At 53.2% G+C, this 24873-nt stretch overlaps 2 protein-coding genes across 2 annotated transcripts; both read right to left on the minus strand.

The window, feature by feature from the left end:
* Positions 1–2278, minus strand: LOC148829008 (uncharacterized). The gene has a single exon (XM_088923295.1). The coding sequence runs from the start codon at positions 1998–2000 to the stop codon at positions 819–821; it is 1182 nt and encodes a 393-aa protein (XP_088779421.1). The 5' UTR covers positions 2001–2278; the 3' UTR covers positions 1–818.
* A 9546-nt stretch (positions 2279–11824) lies between these two features.
* Positions 11825–21694, minus strand: LOC148829009 (cathepsin D-like). Its single transcript, XM_088923294.1, has 9 exons — positions 21480–21694; positions 19026–19182; positions 17766–17889; positions 17451–17569; positions 14499–14698; positions 14266–14388; positions 12892–13036; positions 12707–12805; positions 11825–12411 (listed from the first exon to the last, which is right to left on the minus strand). Exons 1-9 carry the CDS (start codon positions 21545–21547, stop codon positions 12250–12252), a joined length of 1197 nt encoding a protein of 398 aa, XP_088779420.1. The 5' UTR covers positions 21548–21694; the 3' UTR covers positions 11825–12249.
* Positions 21695–24873: the final 3179 nt, after the last annotated feature.

Genomic DNA, 24873 nt, shown 5'->3' on the forward strand with positions numbered 1-24873 from the left:
CCGGCACCAGCACGGTTTATTTTGAAAAGAGTTCAAAATGACCCGTTTCTTTCTGTTTTCTGTCCCTGAACCCAGTGGGAAACACAAACAGCAGAAACTCTTATTGCTGAGGCCAGTACAGAGTTGTGGGGAGCCGGAGTCTATCCCAGGGAGGACAGGACACGGCACGCACGCACGCACGCACGCACGCACGCACGCACGCACGCACCAGGGTCAGTTTTCCCAGAAGCCAATTAACCCCCCCAGTATGTCTCTAGACTCTGGGAGGACACCTACACGAACCATGACAGAACATGCAGACTCCCCCCAGACAGCACCCCAGGTCTGGAACTGATCCCGAGGTGGAAAGGCCGCAGTGAGGATCCGCGCCCTCGCCTGTTCCTCCCATCCACCCCGGGCAAGGCGCCGGTCCACTAGACTCATTCAGCAGCGTCCGCCACCGAGACAGCATGTGGTCCAGCGTCCGGCGCGCGGTCCACCCTGCCGCGAGGCATGCTGGGAGTGGTCCGGCGTGCGGTCCACCCTGCCGCGAGGCATGCTGGGAGTGGTCCAGTGTCCGGCGTCCAGCACACGGTCCACCCTGCCGTGAGGCATGCTGGGAGTGGTCCAGTGTCCAGCGTCCAGCACACAGTCCACCCTGCCACGAGGCATGCTGGGTACAGTCCAGCGTCCGGCGCACGGTCCACCCTGCCGTGAGGCATGCTGGGTACGGTCCAGTGTCCTGCGTCCATGCTGGATGCGGCCTCAAGGACGCCGATGATGGGAGCAGTGCAGCGGTCGTCAGGAGGGATCGCGCCCGGCTCTCCCGCCCTCCGGCGCTACGGCTTCTCCTCGGCGTGCGCCCGCAGGTGGCTGCGCAGGTGCCCGGACTGCGTGAAGCTCTTCCCGCAGCGCGCGCAGCGGTAGGGCTTCTCGCCGGTGTGCGTGCGCAGGTGGGACTTGAGCGTCCCCGAGAGGCTGAAGCTCTTCCCGCACTGGGCGCAGGCGTGGGGCCGCTCGCCCGTGTGCGTGCGCTCGTGGTGCCGCAGGTGCGTGGCGCAGGAGAAGCGCTTCCCGCAGCGCCCGCAGGCGTGGGGCCGCTCGCCCGTGTGCGTGCGCTGGTGGGCGCGGAGCGAGCCGGCGTGGCCGAAGCGCTTGCCGCAGGCGGCGCAGGCGTGGGGCCGCTCGCCCGTGTGCGTGCGCTCGTGGTGCTTGAGGTGCGTGGCGTAGGCGAAGCGCCGGCCGCAGCGCCCGCAGGCGTGGGGCCGCTCGCCCGTGTGCACGCGCTGGTGGTACTTGAGCGTGCCGAACTGGCCGAAGGCCTTGCCGCAGAGGGCGCAGGCGAAGGGCCGCTCGCCCGTGTGCGTGCGCTGGTGGTCCGCCAGGTGTCCCGCCCGGCTGAAGGCCTTGCCGCACTGGGCGCAGGCGAACAGCCGCTCGCCGGTGTGGGCCTGCTGGTGCCGCTTCAGGTGCCCCGCCTGGATGTAGCTCTTCCCGCACTGGGCGCAGCGGAAGGGCCGGTGGCCCGAGTGCAGGCGCCGGTGGACCTTCAGGTTTTCCGCGCTGCTCAGCGTCTTCCCGCACTCCGCGCACTGGTGGGCCGGGGGGGGCCCGGCTGGGTGGCCGCCCGGCGCGGTCGGGCCCTCGGCGGGGGGCTCGGGCCCGAGGCCGCCGCCGCCGTCACCCTCCTGCTTGACGGGGGGCGGCTCGTCCTCCGCCTTGACGCGGACCCCGCAAGGGGACCCGGCGCGGGACCCCGGCTCGCCCTTCACGACGCAGCCCCCCTCGCTCTCCTCTTTGATCGGCCCGGAGGCGCCAGGGGTGCGGGCCGGGTCCGGTTCCGGCTCCGGCTCCGGCTCCGGCTCCGGTTCGCTCTTGACCACCACGAGCACGAAGGGCTGATCGGCCAGGGCTGTGCCCGGGGACCCGAGCGCGGCACGCTCCGATCCCATTCCCGATTCCGATCCCGATCCCAGGGTGTCCAACGGGCGCGCCGCGCTCTCGGCCTCGGGATCGGTCATGATGGCCGGACTCGGCTCCCGTCTGCGATTCTCCTTCGCACAGGCTGGTCTCAGCTCAGCTCTCTGCTGTCGATACCGGCATCTCCTGCTCGTTCCACACTCCTGCGCGCTGAGCTCCTCCTCACTCTGTCTGGTCCTGTGCTGCTCAGGGAGCCCCTGTCTGTCTTCAGGAGCTGTGGGCTCTGTGTCCTGCCTCAGACTGGAGCCCCACTCCTGCTCACAGTGCTGCAGCTCAGTGGAGCCCTGTCCCCAGTGTCAGGGAGAGCGCTGGTCTCTACAGCTCCTGGGGGAGAGACACACAGGAGAAGAGACTTTAATAACAGCTCTGATCAGACTGGAGCCCTGTCCCCAGTGTCAGGGAGAGCGCTGGTCTCTACAGCTCCTGGGGGAGAGACACACAGGAGAAAGAGACTTTGGACAGCAGCTCTGACAGTGGGTGTGTACACAGGTTCAATACAAACATCATGTATGTAAATACAGATTGTAATTTATCAATACTCACTTATTAGAAGGAGACTTTAGAAAGAAGCTCTGACAGTGTGTACGTGTGCTGCATAGGCTCTACTGTACACAGAGGGTGGTGGGGGTGTGGAACAAGCTGCCCAGCCCTGTGGTTGAAGCCGATACCCTGGCTTCTCTCCAGACACTGCTGGATGAGCTGCTCCAGTCAGGACAGGAGGCTCTTCTGTACACAGAGGGGGGTGGGGAACAAGCTGCCCAGCCCTGTGGTTGAAGCCGATACCCTGGCTTCTCTCCAGACACAGCTGGATGAGTGTGGAGGTAAGTTAGCAAGAGGACCGCTAAACGCAGATTGTGTGCGCCCCTGGAAACCAACCCTCGCTGTTTTAAATCCAGTATTTAAAGGAAAAGAGCAGACTTCAACTATAGAGACCCTCCGAGCCTCACTTACCGTGTGATATTCAACCCAAAGCCACCAGGAGCGGAAAGCGAACAGCTAAATAAAGGGGAGCTCACACTCTAGTTCACACTCTAGTGACACTACAGCTTCTGCTTCGAAAATTATCCCCTCTTCTGCGGCTCCCGGCCCGGGCTTGAAAATACCGCGTCACAGAAACACAGACCCTACAGCGGCGCCATTTTGCGATCTTCGCCCAATAAAAGCGAGCGTTGGCTGACGTCAGCGGCTTGCGATGGGTCGGCGCCGGGACACTGACCCGCCTTTAAACCGGAATTTCCGGTCCGCTTTACACCCGCCCACCGGGCTGTCAATCACTGGCCGGTAGAGCGGCGATTGGGGAGGGCGGAAAGGAGGGCGGAGTCGGTTCACTTCCGCGCTCCGCCCCGCCCCTCCTGTCTTGCTGTCTGAGGTTGTGGAGTCACGCCAGTGTTTCTGTTATCAAGAGTTTTATTCCTAATCAAATAACACAAACAACGGAGAAAAGATATCCAGACAAGATAAGCGTACAAAACCGAAACACAAACTATTTCGCTGCCAGAGATTATTACAAAGCTGAGTAATAACAGTTTTTAACAGTTAATGGAGTTTAAGTACTGTAAGATTTCCCGCAAGATTTCAGCTTTACCGGGAGAAACACTAGATCAAGTCTACCCAGTATGAGTCAAAGATTCATTATAAAAAATAGTTCTTTTACCATATTACATCTTGCAAAGTATAAAATTATATCAAAGTCTTCAACTCTAGCATTCACAAGTATATGCTTGAAGACAGTTTTGCCAGTCCATGCAAAACAAGTTTGTATGTACAGTACGCAGGTAAGAGACCACTGTGTCCCAGTGTCTCCTCCGGCCTTACAGAGCACACACACACACAGAAACCGTCTTGTTCTGCAGCGAGACCAGAGTGTGAACCGGTCTGCGTGCTCCTCAGCTCCAGAGTCTCGAACCCCGGTCGCCTGGTCAAGTCCTCAGCTCAGGGGACTCTCTTTGTCGACGCAAACGATCTCTGAATTGCACATTGAGACAGATCCCCCGTTTCACTGAGAAGTTATTTTGTTCCTGTGTTTCACTGAGTGAGTCATTTTGGGAAGAACACTCTGGGGGTACAGGGGGGTACAGGAGGTGCAGCAGTCAGGGAGCGCTGGGGCCCAGGGTTCGATTCCAGACCTGGGGTGCTGTCTGTGTGGAGTCTGCATGTTCCCCCATGTTAAGTGGCTTCTGGGAAAACTGGCCCTGGTGTGTCTGTGTCTGTGTGTGCCCTGTGATGGACTGGCCCGTGTGTTTGTGTTTGTGTGTGTGTGTGCTCTGTGATGGACTGGCCCGTGTGTTTGTGTTTGTGTGTGCTCTGTGATGGACTGGCCCTGGTGTGAGTGTGTGTGTGTGTGTGTCCTGTGATGGACTGGCCCTGGTGTGAGTGTGTGTGTCTGCGTGTGTGTGTGTCCTGTGATGGACTGGCCCTGGTGTGCGAGTGTGTGTGACTGTGATAGACTGGTGTCCACACAATATTTATATTTCTATGGCTAATATTTTTAACATTTTAGGACATTCTTGACGTCACAGTGTCTTCAGTGGAAACAGCAATTGAGGAAGTGAAAGGTCAGTTACCTTTGGGAGACGATATGAATTTGCACGTGGTTTTGAATGAACTGACCGATATTCACTGTTATCCTGACAGACTGGGACTGTGAGAGACACAATCCGGGATCTCTGAGGGAGTCAGCACCGAAAAGCTCACTTTCAACCCACAATGTCCCAGTGAAGAGGTTCAGGCCGAGTCCAGAAGGGTCTGTCTCAGGGCCCTACTTGAAACTGTCCAGTAACGACCGGCTCTCCTTGCTACTGAACATCTGCCTCTTCATCTGCTCAAAACTCCATTCATTTCTCATGAAAAACTCATCCTCTACAAAGAAAAAAATAAAGATTAAAACAGACACACTGACTGGACACTCCAGTACATTAACACTGCACTGAGAGAGAGAGGGGTTAATACAGACACACTGACTGGACACTCCAGTACATTAACACTGCACTGAGAGAGAGAGGGGTTAATACACACCCACTGACTGGACACTCCAGTACATTAACACTGCACTGAGAGAGAGAGGGGTTAATACACACACACTGACTGGACACTCCAGTACATTAACACTGCACTGAGAGAGAGAGGGGTTAATACAGACACACTGACTGGACACTCCAGTACATTAACACTGCACTGAGAGAGAGAGAGGGGTTAATACAGACACACTGACTGGACACTCCAGTACATTAACACTGCACTGAGAGAGAGAGGGGTTAATACAGACACACTGACTGGACACTACAGTACATTAACACTGCACTCAGAGAGAGAGAGGGGGGTTAATACAGACACACTGACTGGACACTCCAGTACATTAACACTGCACTGAGAGAGAGAGGGGTTAATACAGACACACTGACTGGACACTCCAGTACATTAACACTGCACTGAGAGATAGAGGGGTTAATACACACCCACTGACTGGACACTCCAGTACATTAACACTGCACTGAGAGAGAGAGGGGTTAATACACACACACTGACTGGACACTCCAGTACATTAACACTGCACTGAGAGAGAGAGGGGTTAATACACACACACTGACTGGACACTCCAGTACATTAACACTGCACTGAGAGAGAGAGGGGTTAATACAGACACACTGACTGGACACTCCAGTACATTAACACTGCACTGAGAGAGAGAGGGGTTAATACAGACACACTGACTGGACACTCCAGTACATTAACACTGCACTCAGAGAGAGAGAGAGGGGTTCATACAGACACACTGACTGGACACTCCAGGACATTAACACTGCACTCAGAGAGAGAGAGAGGGGTTAATACACACACTGACTGGACACTCCAGTACATTAACACTGCACTGAGAGAGAGAGGGGTTAATACACACACACTGACTGGACACTCCAGTACATTAACACTGCACTGAGAGAGAGAGGGGTTAATACACACACACTGACTGGACACTCCAGTACATTAACACTGCACTGAGAGAGAGAGGGGTTAATACAGACACACTGACTGGACACTCCAGTACATTAACACTGCACTGAGAGAGAGAGGGGTTAATACAGACACACTGACTGGACACTCCAGTACATTAACACTGCACTCAGAGAGAGAGAGAGGGGTTAATACACACACACTGACTGGACACTCCAGTACATTAACACTGCCTTGAGAGAGAAGGGGGTTCATACAGACACACTGACTGGACACTCCAGTACATTAACACTGCACTGAGAGAGAGAGGGGTTAATACACACACACTGACTGGACACTACAGTACATTAACACTGCACTGAGAGAGAGAGGGGTTAATACACACACACTGACTGGACACTCCAGTACATGAACACTGCACTGAGAGAGAGAGGGGTTAATACAGACACACTGACTGGACACTCCAGTACATTAACACTGCACTGAGAGAGAGGGGTTAATACACACACACTGACTGGACACTCCAGTACATTAACACTGCACTCAGAGAGAGAGAGAGAGGGGTTAATACAGACACACTGACTGGACACTCCAGGACATTAACACTGCACTGAGAGAGAGAGGGGTTAATACACACACACTGACTGGACACTCCAGTACATTAACACTGCACTCAGAGAGAGAGAGAGGGGTTCATACACACACACTGACTGGACACTCCAGTACATTAACACTGCACTGAGAGAGAGAGGGGTTAATACACACACACTGACTGGACACTCCAGTACATTAACACTGCACTGAGAGAGAGAGAGAGAGGGGTTAATACAGACACACTGACTGGACACTCCAGTACATTAACACTGCACTGAGAGAGAGAGGGGTTAATACACACACACTGACTGGACACTCCAGTACATGAACACTGCACTGAGAGAGAGAGGGGTTCATACAGACACACTGACTGGACACTCCAGTACATTAACACTGCACTGAGAGAGAGAGGGGTTAATACACACACACTGACTGGACACTCCAGTACATTAACACTGCACTCAGAGAGAGAGAGAGGGGTTAATACACACACACTGACTGGACACTCCAGTACATTAACACTGCACTGAGAGAGAGAGGGGTTAATACAGACACACTGACTGGACACTCCAGTACACTAACACTGCACTGAGAGAGAGAGGGGTTAATACACACACACTGACTGGACACTCCAGTACATTAACACTGCACTGAGAGAGAGAGAGGGGTTAATACAGACACGCTGACTGGACACCCCAGTACATTACCACTGCACTGAGAGAGAGAGGGGTTCATACAGACACACTGACTGGACACTCCAGTACATTAACACTGCACTGAGAGAGAGAGAGGGGTTAATACAGACACACTGACTGGACACTCCAGTACATGAACACTGCACTGAGAGAGAGAGGGGTTAATACACACACACTGACTGGACACTCCAGTACATTAACACTGCACTGAGAGAGAGAGGGGTTAATACAGACACACTGACTGGACACTCCAGTACATTAACACTGCACTGAGAGAGAGAGGGGTTAATACAGACACACTGACTGGACACTCCAGTACACTAACACTGCACTGAGAGAGAGAGGGGTTAATACACACACACTGACTGGATACTCCAGTACATTAACACTGCACTGAGAGAGAGAGAGAGGGGTTAATACACACACACTGACTGGACACTCCAGTACATTAACACTGCACTGAGAGAGAGAGAGGGGTTAATACAGACACACTGACTGGACACTCCAGTACATTAACACTGCACTGAGAGAGAGAGAGGGGTTAATACAGACACGCTAACTGGACACTCCAGTACATTAACACTGCACTGAGAGAGAGAGGGGTTAATACACACACACTGACTGGACACTCCAGTACATTAACACTGCACTGAGAGAGAGAGGGGTTAATACAGATACACTGACTGGACACTCCAGTACATTAACACTGCACTGAGAGAGAGAGGGGTTAATACACACACACTGACTGGACACTCCAGTACATTAACACTGCACTGAGAGAGAGAGGGGTTAATACAGACACACTGACTGGACACTCCAGTACATTAACACTGCACTGAGAGAGAGAGAGAGGGGTTAATACACACACTGACTGGACACTCCAGTACATTAACACTGCACTGAGAGAGAGGGGTTAATACACACACACTGACTGGACACTCCAGTACATTAACACTGCACTGAGAGAGAGAGGGGCTAATACACACACACTGACTGGACACTCCAGTACATTAACACTGCACTGAGAGAGAGAGGGGTTAATACACACACACTGACTGGACACTCCAGTACATTAACACTGCACTGAGAGAGAGAGGGGTTAATACAGACACACTGACTGGACACTCCAGTACATTAACACTGCACTGAGAGAGAGAGAGAGGGGTTAATACACACACTGACTGGACACTCCAGTACATTAACACTGCACTCAGAGAGAGAGGGGTTAATACACACACACTGACTGGACACTCCAGTACATTAACACTGCCCTGAGAGAGAGAGGGGTTAATACAGACACACTGACTGGACACTCCAGTACATTAACACTGCACTCAGAGAGAGAGGGGTTAATACACACACACTGACTGGACACTCCAGTACATTAACACTGCACTGAGAGAGAGAGGGGTTAATACAGACACACTGACTGGACACTCCAGGACATTAACACTGCACTGAGAGAGAGAGGGGTTCATACAGACACACTGACTGGACACTCCAGTACATTAACACTGCACTGAGAGAGAGGGGTTAATACACACACACTGACTGGACACTCCAGTACATTAACACTGCACTGAGAGAGAGAGGGGTTCATACACACACACTGACTGGACACTCCAGTACATTAACACTGCACTGAGAGAGAGAGGGGTTAATACAGACACACTGACTGGACACTCCAGTACATTAACACTGCACTGAGAGAGAGAGGGGTTAATACAGACACACTGACTGGACACTCCAGTACATTAACACTGCACTGAGAGAGAGAGGGGTTAATACACACACACTGACTGGACACTCCAGTACATTAACACTGCACTGAGAGAGAGAGGGGTTAATACACACACACTGACTGGACACTCCAGTACATTAACACTGCACTGAGAGAGAGAGGGGTTAATACACACACACTGACTGGACACTCCAGGACATTAACACTGCACTCAGAGAGAGAGAGAGGGGTTAATACAGACACACTGACTGGACACTCCAGTACATTAACACTGCACTGAGAGAGAGAGGGGTTAATACACACACACTGACTGGACACTCCAGGACATTAACACCGCACTGAGAGAGAGAGGGGTTAATACACACACACTGACTGGACACTCCAGTACATTAACACTGTACTGAGAGAGAGAGGGGTTAATACACACACACTGACTGGACACTCCAGTACATTAACACTGCACTGAGAGAGAGAGGGGTTAATACACACACACTGACTGGACACTCCAGTACATTAACACTGCACTGAGAGAGAGAGAGGGGTTCATACAGACACACTGACTGGACACTCCAGTACATGAACACTGCACTCAGAGAGAGAGAGAGGGGTTAATACACACACTGACTGGACACTCCAGTACATTAACACTGCACTGAGAGAGAGAGGGGTTAATACACACACACTGACTGGACACTCCAGTACATGAACACTGCACTGAGAGAGAGAGGGGTTAATACAGACACCCTGACTGGACACTCCAGTACATGAACACTGCACTGAGAGAGAGAGGGGTTCATACAGACACTGACTGGACACTCCAGTACATTAACACTGCACTGAGAGAGAGAGGGGTTAATACAGACACACTGACTGGACACTCCAGTACATTAACACTGCACTGAGAGAGAGAGAGAGGGGTTAATACAGACACACTGACTGGACACTCCAGTACATTAACACTGCACTGAGAGAGAGAGAGGGGTTAATACAGACACACTGACTGGACACTCCAGTACATTAACACTGCACTGAGAGAGAGAGAGGGGTTAATACAGACACACTGACTGGACACTCCAGTACATTAACACTGCACTGAGAGAGAGAGGGGTTAATACACACACACTGACTGGACACTCCAGTACATGAACACTGCACTCAGAGAGAGAGAGAGGGGTTCATACAGACACACTGACTGGACACTCCAGTACATTAACACTGCACTGAGAGAGAGAGAGAGGGGTTCATACAGTATATCTCACTGATTCAGATCAGTCCTGTGTTTAGCAGCGAGCTGGTATCACTGCTGTCTGTGAACCGGTAGACTGCGGTTTCCCTTCCTCGGTCAGGAAAGGTCAGGCTCTCCGCAGAGGAGCGCGAGGGCAGGCGGGAAGGAGGAAGCAGGCCCTGTGTCAGCCAAACGAAAGCGAGGAGGAATGTGAGCTCGTCGGGCCGGCGCGTTCCTCTGGAAACCACGCTCCCCGCGGCCGGGCCTGTGGTCCTGGGGGGTCAGTGGGGCAGGAGGAGACCGGTGGAGCTGGACAGACCGGGCCGCGCCTCAGGGTCTGGACTCCTGCCCAGACACAGCTTCTGGCAGCGGCGGCGGCGGGGGGGGGGAGAGGATAGCGTCTCTGACCCGGGCTTTCTCTCGCTCGACGGGTCGAGCCTGGCGCCGAGAGGGAAGCGCTGATCCGATCGGCGCGTGTGTGCGCGTGCTCACAGTCCAGGGGGGGCAGCTGAGGACCGGGCACTGTCCTGCCCTGAGCCCCCCCCGACGAAGCCCCTCCAGACCCCGCTAACGAGCCGCCCGCAGGCGCTGGGCGGAGCTGCAGCTGCAGGGTCGGCTCTTTCCCATTTCTCTCCCAAACCGGGGAAACCGCCGTCCAGCTCGGGGTCCAGGGTTCGACTCCAGTCTGGTGCGTCTTCCACACAGAGTCTTAATAATCCCTGACATCTGTATGTCACTTTTCTGGACTCTCCACTCTGAGCGCTGTACAGCTCATGGGGATCCCCTGCACCCCCACCTGGATGATGCTCCAGTCCTCTCACACACACCAGCTCTCAGTGGGAGGAGAGCAGAGTGATGGAGCCAGTTCAGAGAGGGGGGTTATTAGGAGGCCATGAGGGGTAAAGGCCAGGGGGGAGTTTGGCCAGGACACTGGGGTGACACCCCTACTCTTGTCGAGAGACACCCTGGGATTGTTCATGACCACAGAGAGTCAGGACCTCGGGTTTACGTCTCATCTGAAGGACGGCGCCTGTTTACAGTCTAGTGTCCCCGTCACTATACTGGGGCATCAGGACCCACACAGACCGCAGGGTTAGCGCCCCCTGCTGGCCCCACTCACACCTCTCCCGGCAGCAGCCTCAGCTCTCCCAGGAGTCTCCCCTCCAGGTACTGGGCAGGCTCACACTGCAGGGTGACAGGGGTGATATAGTGTGGGGGTACAGCGTCCACACAGGTTCCCACCCACAGGGGGTGAACAGAGACCCCCCGTCTTACAGGTCAAGCTGGCGAGTCACCCCTCAGCCCCACTCGGAGCGAAGCAGGGGGGGACTGCAGGCGCACGAGCTGAGTGTCAGCACCCGGACACAGACCCCCAGTTCCGTTCTGCCCCCACGAACCCCAGAACCAGAGCCGGAGACCTCCCCCACCCCCACCAACTCCGCACCCCGTGCCTCGGGCCAGACCGGGTCCTGAGAGCTCCAGAACACCGGCCCGTGCCAGAACAGGGGGGTCCAACTCCCGTTCCAGGCTGGCCAGCGTGCGTGGCCAGGACCAATCAACCCCCCCACCCCCACCCTCCTCCTCCCAGAACCCCGGGCCCAGGGCGCAGGGAGAGCAGAACCGGGCCGCGGGCCTGAGGGACACAGGGGCCACAGGCGATCAGGCTGGGAAACGGCTTTATTGCTTCAGTGCAGCAGACAGGAGGAGCAGCGACACCCGTCCCCCCCAGAGGCCCTCCTCTTCGGGGTCACCGGCCCCTGGGGCGCTCGTCCCGGGGATCAGGGAGGGGTCCTGGTCTCTTGGGCGCGGCGGGGTACGGGTGGCACCACACTCCGCTGGGGGCGGGGAGTGCAGGCATCGGCGCCGTCATCAGCTTTAGCTGTGTGTGTGTGTGTGAATCCCTCTGAAACCCCCCGCAGGTGTGTGTGTGTCAGTGCGTGTGCGCAGATGCGCATGTGTGTGTGTCAGTGCGTGTGCGCGTGCATGTCAGTGCGTGTGCGTGTTTGTGTGTTTGTGCTTCAGTGCGTGTGCGCGGGTGTGTGTCAGTGCGTGTGCGCGGGAGCTTCCTTTCAGCTTGTTCCCCTCTCTCACTTCACGGGGGCAAATCCCACCCTGTCCTTCTCCCGGTCGAAGACGCTATAGTATCGCCCGATAAACACGTCTCCCAGAATCCACAGCGGGCCGGCTGGGGGAGGAACATCCATCCCCATGAACCCCGACAGACAGACGGACACTCCCGCCTGAGACTCCTACACACACAGAGAGAGAGGGAGAGAGAGGGGTTCATACAGACACACTGACTGGACACTCCAGTACATTAACACTGCACTGAGAGAGAGAGGGGTTAATACACACACACACTGACTGGACACTCCAGTACATTAACACTGCACTGAGAGAGAGGGGTTAATACACACACACTGACTGGACACTCCAGTACACTAACACTGCACTGAGAGAGAGAGGGGTTAATACACACACACTGACTGGACACTCCAGTACACTAACACTGCACTGAGAGAGAGAGAGAATTACATTACTTACATTAAGAACATAGTCTTTTCCAGTCAGGTTGAACTGCTTCCCTCCCAGACTGAAGCTGACCACTGGGAGAGAAGGGATCTTCTTGCAGTCTATCATGGCCTGATAGAGAGGACAGAGTGAGGTTCAGCTCACTGGCTTCACTTGTAAAGACAAAACATAGCAAAGCAGACAGGGACAGCCCATACCACGCCCATCAGGAGAGGAATGGCTCCAATGGATTTGTGTAGAGCTCTGATCTCCTGACTCGGTCCGATAAGGAGCGAGGTACCAGTATCGACAATCGCCTGACAGCCCCCCTTGCAGAGAGACAGCTGGGAGCCCACAGCAACCCTAAGGAAACATCACAAGACATTAACACAGAGCCCAGACATACCTCAAATCAGATTAATACAGACCCTAATATAGACCCTAGAGACACACCTCACACACACACAGATTAATACAGACCATAATACAGACCCTAATATAGACCCTAGAGACACACCTCACACACACACAGATTAATACAGACCATAATACAGACCCTAATACAGACCCTAGAGACACACCTCACACACACAGATTAATACAGACCCCAATATAGACCCCAGAGACACACCTCACACACAGATTAATACAGACCCTAATATAGACCCCAGAGACACACCTCACACACAGATTAATACAGACCCTAATATAGACCCTAGAGACACCTCACACACACACAGATTAATACAGACCCTAGAAACACACAGACCCTAATACAGACCCTAGAGACACACCTCACACACACAGATTAATACAGACCCTAATATAGACCCCAGAGACACCTCACACACAGATTAATACAGACCCTAATATAGACCCTAGAGACACACCTCACACACACACAGATTAATACAGACCCTAATATAGACCCTAGAGACACACCTCACACACACACACAGATTAATACAGACCCTAATATAGACCCTAGAGGCACACCTCACACACACACAGATTAATACAGACCCTAATATAGACCCTAGAGGCACACCTCACACACACACAGATTAATACAGACCCTAATATAGACCCTAGAGACACACCTCACACACACAGATTAATACAGACCCTAATATAGACCCCAGAGACACACCTCACACACAGATTAATACAGACCCTAATATAGACCCTAGAGGCACACCTCACACACACACAGATTAATACAGACCCTAATATAGACCCCAGAGACACACCTCACACACAGAGATTAATACAGACCCTAATATAGACCCTAGAGGCACACCTCACATACACAGAGATTAGTACGGAGTGTGATACTGACCCCTGACCCTGGCTATGTAGCTCCCCAATCCAGCAGGTTTTACAGATCAGTAATTCACCAGTTCCTGAGCCCTGAAACGTCTTGGCTGCGATCAGCAGCAGGACTTTAACTCGGAGAACATCGGAGACGGGCAGGGTCAGGCCTGAAGGGCCAGCTCCCTGGACTTACAAGGGGAATCAGGTGACCCCCATCGTGAGAGACTGGCCAGCGGATGCAAGAACCCGGGTTCGAGCCGCCCCAGACTGTCGCTCACCCGTCCATGGCGATCTGCCAGTACGCCTTCCGCGTCACGTTCACGTAGTGCAGCTCCCCCTGGTAGAAGCTGGGGTCCACGCCCCCCAGAACCAGCTCCCCGCCCACTGGGCCCGTCTGGTCCCTGAGACAGAGAGACCCAGACTGTGACACAGGCAGACAGGAGCCAGTCCCTGAGAGAGACAGACGGAGACAGACAGAGACCCGAGAGGCAGAGGAGGGAGAGGGAGAGACCTGTTGATGTAGAAGGAGAAGATGTTCTGGGGCAGCAGCTTGTTGGCCATGGCCGTGTCGAAGACAGGGGGCACCCCGTCCACAGAGATGGAGGGGTACGCCATTCCCAGAATCCCATCGAACCGCGCCAGAGCGAAGGCCAGGCCCGGCTGCTTCACTGCCTCTGCAAACTGCTGCGCGGGAATGGCCAAACCTGCCAGCTACACCGAGAGAGAGAGGGGTCAATACAGACACACTGACTGAACACTCCAGTACATTAACACTGCACTGAGAGAGAGAGGGGTTAATACACACACACTGACTGAACACTCCAGTACATTAACACTGCACTGAGAGAGAGAGGGGTTAATACAGACACACTGACTGGACACTCCAGTACATGAACACTGCACTGAGAGAGAGGGGTTAGTACAGACACACTGACTGGACACTCCAGTACATTAACACTGCACTGAGAGAGAGAGGGGTTAATACAGACACACTGACTGGACACTCCAGTACATTAACACTACACTGAGAGAGAGAGGGGTTAATACAGACACACTGACTGGACACTCCAGTACATTAACACTGCACTGAGAGAGAGAGGGGTTCATACACACACACTGACTGGACACTCCAGTACATTAACACTGCACTGAGAGAGAGAGGGGTTAATACAGACACACTGACTGGACACTCCAGTACATTAACACTGCACTGAGAGAGAGGGGTTAATACAGACACACTGACTGGACACTCCAGTACATTAACACTGCACTGAGAGAGAGAGAGGGGTTAATACAGACACACTGACTGGACACTCCAGTACATTAACACTGCACTGAGAGAGAGAGGGGTTCATACACACACACTGACTGGACACTCCAGTACATTAACACTGCACTGAGAGAGAGAGGGGTTAATACAGACACTGACTGGACACTCCAGTACATTAACACTGCACTGAGAGAGAGAGGGGTTAATACACACACACTGACTGGACACTCCAGTACATTAACACTGCACTGAGAGAGAGAGAGGGGTTAATACAGACACACTGACTGGACACTCCAGTACATTAACACTGCACTGAGAGAGAGAGAGGGGTTAATACACACACACTGACTGGACACTCCAGTACATTAACACTGCACTGAGAGAGAGAGGGGTTCATACAGACACACTGACTGGACACTCCAGTACATTAACACTGCACTGAGAGAGAGGGGTTAATACAGACACACTGACTGGACACTCCAGTACATTAACACTGCACTGAGAGAGAGGGGTTAATACAGACACACTGACTGGACACTCCAGTACATTAACACTGCACTGAGAGAGAGAGAGGGGTTAATACACACACACTGACTGGACACTCCAGTACATTAACACTGCACTGAGAGAGAGAGAGAGGGGTTCATACAGACACACTGACTGGACACTCCAGTACATTAACACTGCACTGAGAGAGAGGGGTTCATACAGACACACTGACTGGACACTCCAGTACATTAACACTGCACTGAGAGAGAGAGGGGTTAATACAGACACACTGACTGGACACTCCAGTACATTAACACTGCACTGAGAGAGAGAGGGGTTAATACAGACACACTGACTGGACACTCCAGTACATTAACACTGCACTGAGAGAGAGAGGGGTTAATACACACACACTGACTGGACACTCCAGTACATTAACACTGCACTGAGAGAGAGAGGGGTTAATACACACACACTGACTGGACACTCCAGTACATTAACACTGCACTGAGAGAGAGAGGGGTTAATACAGACACACTGACTGGACACTCCAGTACATTAACACTGCACTGAGAGAGAGGGGTTAATACAGACACACTGACTGGACACTCCAGTACATTAACACTGCACTGAGAGAGAGAGGGGTTAATACACACACACTGACTGGACACTCCAGTACATTAACACTGCACTGAGAGAGAGGGGTTAATACAGACACACTGACTGGACACTCCAGTACATTAACACTGCACTGAGAGAGAGAGGGGTTAATACACACACACTGACTGGACACTCCAGTACATTAACACTGCACTGAGAGAGAGAGGGGTCAATACAGACACACTGACTGGACACTCCAGTACATTAACACTGCACTGAGAGAGAGGGGTTAATACAGACACACTGACTGGACACTCCAGTACATGAACACTGCACTGAGAGAGAGGGGTTCATACAGACACACTGACTGGACACTCTAGTACATGAACACTGCACTGAGAGAGAGAGGGGTTAATACACACACACTGACTGGACACTCCAGTACATGAACACTGCACTGAGAGAGAGAGGGGTTAATACACACACACTGACTGGACACTCCAGTACATGAACACTGCACTGAGAGAGAGAGGGGTTAATACACACACACTGACTGGACACTCCAGTACATTAACACTGCACTGAGAGAGAGAGGGGTTAATACACACACACTGACTGGACACTCCAGTACATTAACACTGCACTGAGAGAGAGAGGGGTTAATACAGACACACTGACTGGACACTCCAGTACATTAACACTGCACTGAGAGAGAGAGAGGGGTTAATACACACACACTGACTGGACACTCCAGTACATTAACACTGCACTGAGAGAGAGAGGGGTTAATACAGACACACTGACTGGACACTCCAGTACATTAACACTGCACTGAGAGAGAGAGAGGGGTTAATACACACACACTGACTGGACACTCCAGTACATTAACACTGCACTGAGAGAGAGAGGGGTTAATACACACACACTGACTGGACACTCCAGTACATTAACACTGCACTGAGAGAGAGAGGGGTTAATACACACACACTGACTGGACACTCCAGTACATTAACACTGCACTGAGAGAGAGAGGGGTTAATACACACACACTGACTGGACACTCCAGTACATTAACACTGCACTGAGAGAGAGGGGTTCACAGACCGTCACGGTGTCCTGGCTGATGAACCCCGACAGGCTGCCCCTCCCGTACTGGATGGCGAACTCGGTGCCGTTCTGGACGTAGGAGCTGGACTTCCTGGAGTCGTAGCGGTGGTGGAACCCTGTGGGGGGACAGAGGGAGGGGCGGCAGGCATGAGGGGGGCTGGAACGGGCACCAGGACCCCGAGAACCAGGCTTCCTCCTCCTGCGAGCCTCCTTCCTCTTCCCCCTCCAGCAGGTCACCCCTGTTCCCTCATCCCTGGAGTTCGAACCCACAACCTTCCAGACACGAGCCCCGAACACGACCCGGCGACTCACAGCAGGCCAGGTCCAGGAACGAGCACTTCACAGAGGGCACCCAGAGGTTGGAGGAGCCAGTGTCAAACACCACGGAGAAATTCTGGGGTGGAGAGCCGATCCCAATCACACCATAGTACTGAGCCTGCAGAGAGAGCAGGGGGACATGAACACTGACTTGACAGACCCACTGACCACACCGAGATTAAAACAGACCCTAATATAGACCCCAGAGACACGCCTCACACACACACACAGAGATTACTACAGACCCTAGAGACACACTTCACACACACACACAGATTAATACAGACCCTAATACAGACCCTAGAGACACACCTCACACACACACAGATTAATACAGACCCTAATACAGACCCTAGAGACACACCTCACACACACACAGATTAATACAGACCCTAATATAGACCCTAGAGACACACCTCACACACACAGATTAATACAGACCCTAATATAGACCCTAGTGACACACCTCACACACACACACAGATTAATACAGACCCTAATATAGACCCCAGAGACACACCTCACACACACAGAGATTAACGCAGACCCTAATATAGACCCTAGAGGCACACCTCACACACACACAGATTAATACAGACCCAAATATAGACCCTAGAGACACACCTCACACACACACACAGATTAATACAGACCCTAATATAGACCCTAGAGACACACCTCACACACACACACACAGATTAATACAGACCCTAATACAGACCCTAGAGACACACCTCACACACACACACACAGATTAATACAGACCCTAATACAGACCCTAGAGACACACCTCACACACACAGAGATTAATACAGACCCTAATATAGACCCTAGAGACACACCTCACACACACAGATTAATACAGACCCTAATATAGACCCTAGAGACACACCTCACACACACAGATTACTACAGACCCTAATATAGACCCTAGAGACACACCTCACACACAGAGAGATTAATACAGACCCTAATATAGACCCTAGAGACACACCTCACACACACAGATTAATACAGACCCTAATATAGACCCTAGAGACACACCTCACACACACAGATTACTACAGACCCTAATATAGACCCTAGAGACACACCTCACACACAGAGAGATTAATACAGACACTAATATAGACCCTAGAAACACACCTCACACACACACAGAGATTAATATAGACCCTAGAGACACAGACAGACAGGCACAGACACGCTCGAACGCGCCGCAGGTTCAGGAGGAGACGGGATGGATCTGCTCACATCCATGAAGTTCGTCAGCCTCTCCACCGGGGGCGCGGCCATGGTGATGCCCCCTCCGACCCCCGTCGCAGCCCCGTATCGCGCTCTCAGCTGCTCGACTGTGAGCCCGCTGTCGGTCAGCTGGCGGCGGACAGTCCGCATCCTGTGGAGAGGAACTCTGGGAGAGGGCGCAGGGGGAGGCGTTAGCAGTGAAGACACACAGCCTGTCAATCCTTCGACCCCCCTCACCCCCCCCCCCCCAATTCTGACCAATGAGAGGTCAGTATTTGTGCAAAAGTCCCACCCCACTGCCATTGGAGATGGGTCCAGAAGTCCCCCACCCCACACCTCCATGTCTGCAGTTTGGTAACTTAACATATCTCTTAAATCACTCTCTCAACTCTTACTGTACACAGAGGGTGGTGGGGGTGGGGAACAAGCTGCCCAGCTGTGTTGTTGAGGCTGATTATCTGGCTTCTCTCCAGACACAGCTGGGTGAGCTCCTCCAGTCAGGACAGGAGGCTCTTCTTTACACAGAGGGGGGTGGGGGTGGGGAACAAGCTGCCCAGCTGTGTTGTTGAAGCCGATACCCTGGCTTCTCTCCAGACACAGCTGGGTGAGCTCCTCCAGTCAGGACAGGAGGCTCTTCTTTACACAGAGGGGGGTGGGGGTGGGGAACAAGCTGCCCAGCCCTGTGGTTGAAGCCGATACCCTGGCTTCTCTCCAGACACAGCTGGGTGAGCTCCTCCAGTCAGGACAGGAGGCTCTTCTTTACACAGAGGGGGGTGGGGGTGGGGAACAAGCTGCCCAGCTGTGTTGTTGAAGCCGATACCCTGGCTTCTCTCCAGACACAGCTGGGTGAGCTCCTCCAGTCAGGACAGGAGGCTCTTCTTTACACAGAGGGTGGTGGGGGTGGGGAACAAGCTGCCCAGCCCTGTGGTTGAAGCCGATACCCTGGCTTCTCTCCAGACACAGCTGGGTGAGCTCCTCCAGTCAGGACAGGAGGCTCTGCTGTACACAGAGGGTGGTGGGGGTGGGGAACAAGCTGCCCAGCCCTGTTGTTGAAGCCGATACCCTGGCTTCTCTCCAGACACAGCTGGGTGAGCTCCTGGGATTAGTTAGCTAGAAATGACCGGATCGGGAGTACTCGTCTGCGACACGCCCTGTCCGCTCCGGACAGACAGGAGCCGAGCAGAATCTCTCTGCCCTGCTGGCAGAAACTGCCCCCCCGGGGCCCAGCCTCCTGCAGGAGCTGGGGGAGGAAGTCTGGGGCGACACACGGAGACCGCAGGGGTCACCACACCCCCACTTCCTGAGCACCAACGGCCCTGTCAGAAACAGTCCCTCCCTATCGCGGCCGCAGGCAGCCGATCGTGTCGCGCGCATGCAGAGAGACAGACCGAGAGACGCAGAGAGCAGGATGTTGTGAATCACAGGAGGGCTCGATGGAGAAGTCAGGCTTCCTCTCCCCCTGGGGCTCGATTCAAACATTCAAAAGCAGCTCCTTCAATCCCAGAGACACGGTACAGCAGAATCAACAGCGACACTCGAGCAGCAGGGGGAATGCCTTTACGTGAAGAGAGGTGGGGGTATGGAAAATGAACCAGGAGGGACGGTTGGTCAATCAGTGCGTCTGCGGGTCTTCACTCCTTCATGAGCCAATCAGAGCCTCCAGGCAGGGTCCTGGCTCTAGGACAGGGGTGTCCAGTCCTGCTCCTGCAGGGTCAGTCAGTGTGTCTGCGGGTCTTCACTCCTTCATGAGCCAATCAGAGCCTGCAGGCAGGGTCCTGGCTCTAGGACAGGGGTGTCCAGTCCTGGTCCTGCAGGGTCAGTCAGTGTGTCTGCGGGTCTTCACTCCTTCATGAGCCAATCAGAGCCTCCAGGCAGGGTCCTGGCTCTAGGACAGGGGTGTCCAGTCCTGCTCCTGCAGGGTCAGTCAGTGTCTCTACAGGTCTTCACTCCTTCATGAGCCAATCAGAGCCTCCAGGCAGGGTCCTGGCTCTAGGACAGGGGTGTCCAGTCCTGCTCCTGCAGGGTCAGGAGCTCTGTAACTCTTAGTCAGAACCACCAAACTAATAACCCCAATTCATCCTGGACAGTTTCCGAACCGCTGACCATGAACAGGTGTCAGAGAGACAGACGGGGGACAGAGTCACAGACAGGAGAGAGAGAGAGACAGGGGAGATACAGAAACTGAGGGTCCGACAGACAGACAGGGGAGGAGGAACAGGGGTCAGGGGACGGTCAGACAGGAGAGAGGGAGACAGGTGTCAGAGACGCACAAGATCAACAGTCTAAACACCCAACTTTGTTGGGGTGGTCCTATCGCTCACCGACCCCCTCCCCTCCAGATGAGAGACCCAAACCGCGTAGTTTTCGTGTCCCCGACTGGGAGCCAGCGACAGGCTTCAGCTGAAAAGCGACTTCCGCCCCACCAGAGACCCCGCGCCTCGACTGCTCAGGGGCCCCGCGTACCTGACGACGGCGTGGCCGCAGCACAGGACGAGGCACACGGCCAGCAGCCCGAACCCCCGCCGCACCATGCTCGCTGCTCGGTATCCGCACGCACGGGTCCCCGCGGAGTCTCAACTCGCTGCAAAACCAAACTTGTTTCCCCGAAGCGACGCCCGGAGCTGCAAACTCTCCGCGTCCGCGTCCGCATCCGCACTTCGAAACTCGGGTCCCCGCTCGGCGGCGTTCGGCTATCTCCGGCAGGCAGGCTCCCCCCCTCCTGTGATTGGTCCGGGCGCCACGCCACTTCTCGGGTTCTGGCCGGTGATTGGCCGGCGCGGGTGCCCGTCAAGCCGGAAGAGGCCCGCCTCAGGTCAGCCAGTCAGTCACAGGGGAGTCACGGGACGAGGCAGCTGGGCTTCCTTAATTAATTAACGCCCTTTGGAAAATCCCTCTTAAAGTACTTTTTTTTTTTTTACTTCTGCCCTTGGGAGGCCTAATTTCTCTCTTTCACCGTCGATATTTAATTTACCTTTCTTCTGCTTGCTTGATTTAGGAATTCACATTTGTTTATTACGGTTCTTAACTCCCATAGGCGTTATTGTATTTATTGTGGCTATGGAAGAGAATAAAATGTTTTTTTTGAAGAGTGCAGGGACCTCCCAGCTGGAAAGAGTGGTGAATGGCGTGTAGCGGGTGTAGGTTTGTCGTTACTCGTGTCACGGGTCTTCGCAAAACGTGTTTCTGTGTAAACTTTTCTACGCACACAAAAGAGTCGTTCAGCCAACTCATTTTGAATTTTCATTAATGTAGGAATCTCCATTTAAAAGTAAAATCAACGCACTTGGGAAAATACCTCTAAAATACAGGTTTGTTTCACTTTTACTCGTGAGGCGGTATTTTTCTCCCTCGCCTTCGATAATCACCTTAATGTCCTACATGATGTTAATTTTTCTTTGATAATCGTTAGTTTTCGGAGGGACTGTCCGTTCTCTCAGAGTGGAAGAGAATATCGTGTTTTTAAAAGGGGTGTGTTTCTACAGTGCGTTGTTAGCAGTGTGCAGCTGGTGTAGGTTTGTTGTGGTTGCTTGTGCAACACCTCTTGTGAAACGGATTTCGGTGTGGTCTGCTACGCGCTCAGAAAGTCGTTAAAATAAATTACCTTTCTGTTTCTGTCGGAACTGACTGATTATAGACTCCCACTGACACTGACAGAGACTCTCCGAGCTGGATTAGTGATGAACTGGGATTATAATCAGACTCCACTGACACTGACAGAGCAGTCTGAGACTCTCCAGGCTGGACTGGACTGACTGGACTGGGAGCTGGATTAGTTATGAACTGGGATTATAATCAGACTCCACTGACACTGACAGAGCAGTCTGGGACTCTCCAGGCTGGGCTGGACTGACTGGACTGGGAGCTGGATTAGTTCTTCACTGGGATTATAATCAGACTCCACTGACACTGACAGAGCAGTCTGAGGCTCTCCAGGCTAGAATGGACAGACTGGACTGGGAGCTGGATTAGTTATGAACTGGGATTATAATCAGACTCCACTGACACTGACAGAGCAGTCTGAGGCTCTCCAGGCTGGACTGGACTGACTGGACTGGGAGCTGGATTAGTTATGAACTGGGATTATGATCAGACTCCACTGACACTGACAGAGCAGTCTGAGACTCTCCAGGCTGGACTGGACTGACTGGACTGGGAGCTGGATTAGTTCTTCACTGGGATTATAATCAGACTCCACTGACACTGACAGAACAGTTTGAGACTCTCCAGGCTGGACTGGGCTGACTGGATTGGGAGCTGGATTAGTGATTCACTGGGATTATAATCAGACTCCACTGACACTGACAGAGCAGTCTGAGACTCTCCAGGCTGGACTGGACTGACTGCACTGGGAGCTGGATTAGTTCTTCACTGGGATTATAATCAGACTCCACTGACACTGACAGAGCAGTCTGAGGCTCTCCAGGCTAGAATGGACAGACTGGACTGGGAGATGGATTAGTTATGAACTGGGATTATAATCAGACTCCACTGACACTGACAGAGCAGTCTGAGGCTCTCCAGGCTGGACTGGACTGACTGGACTGGGAGCTGGATTAGTTATGAACTGGGATTATAATCAGACTCCACTGATACTGACAGAACAGTCTGAGACTCTCCAGGCTGGACTGGGCTGACTGGATTGGGAGCTGGATTAGTGATTCACTGGGATTATAATCAGACTCCACTGACACTGACAGAGCAGTCTGAGACTCTCCAGGCTGGACTGGACTGACTGGACTGGGAGCTGGATTAGTTATGAACTGGGATTATAATCAGACTCCACTGACACTGACAGAGCAGTCTGAGGCTCTCCAGGCTGGACTGGACTGACTGGACTGGGAGCTGGATTAGTTCTTCACTGGGATTATAATCAGACTCCACTGACACTGACAGAGCAGTCTGAGACTCTCCAGGCTGGGCTGGACTGACTGGACTGGGAGCTGGATTAGTTCTTCACTGGGATTATAATCAGACTCCACTGACACTGACAGAGCAGTCTGAGACTCTCCAGGCTGGACTGGACTGACTGGACTGGGAGCTGGATTAGTTCTTCACTGGGATTATAATCAGACTCCACTGACACTGACAGAGCAGTCTGAGGCTCTCCAGGCTGGATTGGACTGACTGGACTGGGAGCTGGATTAGTTCTTCACTGGGATTATAGTCAGACTCCACTGACACTGACAGAGCAGTCTGAGACTCTCCAGGCTGGACTGGACTGACTGGACTGGGAGCTGGATTAGTTCTTCACTGGGATTATAATCAGACTCCACTGACACTGACAGAGCAGTCTGAGGCTCTCCAGGCTGGACTGGACTGACTGGACTGGGAGCTGGATTAGTTCTGAACTGGGATTATAATCAGACTCCACCAACACTGACAGAGCAGTCTGAGGCTCTCCAGGCTGGACTGGACTGGGAGCTGGATTAGTTCTGAACTGGGATTATAATCAGACTCCACTGACACTGACAGAGCAGTCCGAGACTCTCCAGGCTGGACTGGACTGACTGGACTGGGAGCTGGATTAGTTCTTCACTGGGATTATAATCAGACTCCACTGACACTGACAGAGCAGTCTGAGGCTCTCCAGGCTGGACTGGCTGGACTGGGAGCTGGATTAGTTATGAACTGGGATTATAATCAGACTCCACTGACACTGACAGAGCAGTCTGAGGCTCTCCAGGCTGGACTGGACTGACTGGACTGGGAGCTGGATTAGTTATGAACTGGGATTATAATCAGACTCCACTGACACTGACAGAGCAGTCTGAGACTCTCCAGGCTGGATTGGACTGACTGGACTGGGAGATGGATTAGTTATGAACTGGGATTATAATCAGACTCCACTGACACTGAC

This window comes from Atractosteus spatula, chromosome 8 (assembly GCF_055471065.1).
Source record: "Atractosteus spatula isolate fAtrSpa1 chromosome 8, fAtrSpa1.hap1, whole genome shotgun sequence".
NCBI lineage: Eukaryota > Metazoa > Chordata > Actinopteri > Semionotiformes > Lepisosteidae > Atractosteus > Atractosteus spatula.

Coding starts and splice junctions, on each gene's coding strand:
- LOC148829008 (XM_088923295.1), bottom strand. CDS start 2,000: ATGACCGATCCCGAGGCCGAGAGCGCGGCGCGCCCGTTGGACACCCTG.
- LOC148829009 (XM_088923294.1), bottom strand. CDS start 21,547: ATGGTGCGGCGGGGGTTCGGGCTGCTGGCCGTGTGCCTCGTCCTGTGC. Junction 17,890..19,025: donor GGCTGACGAACTTCATGGAT/GTGAGCAGATCC, acceptor CTCTCTCTGCAG/GCTCAGTACTATGGTGTGAT. Junction 12,412..12,706: donor GAAAAGACTATGTTCTTAAT/GTAAGTAATGTA, acceptor CTGTGTGTGTAG/GAGTCTCAGGCGGGAGTGTC.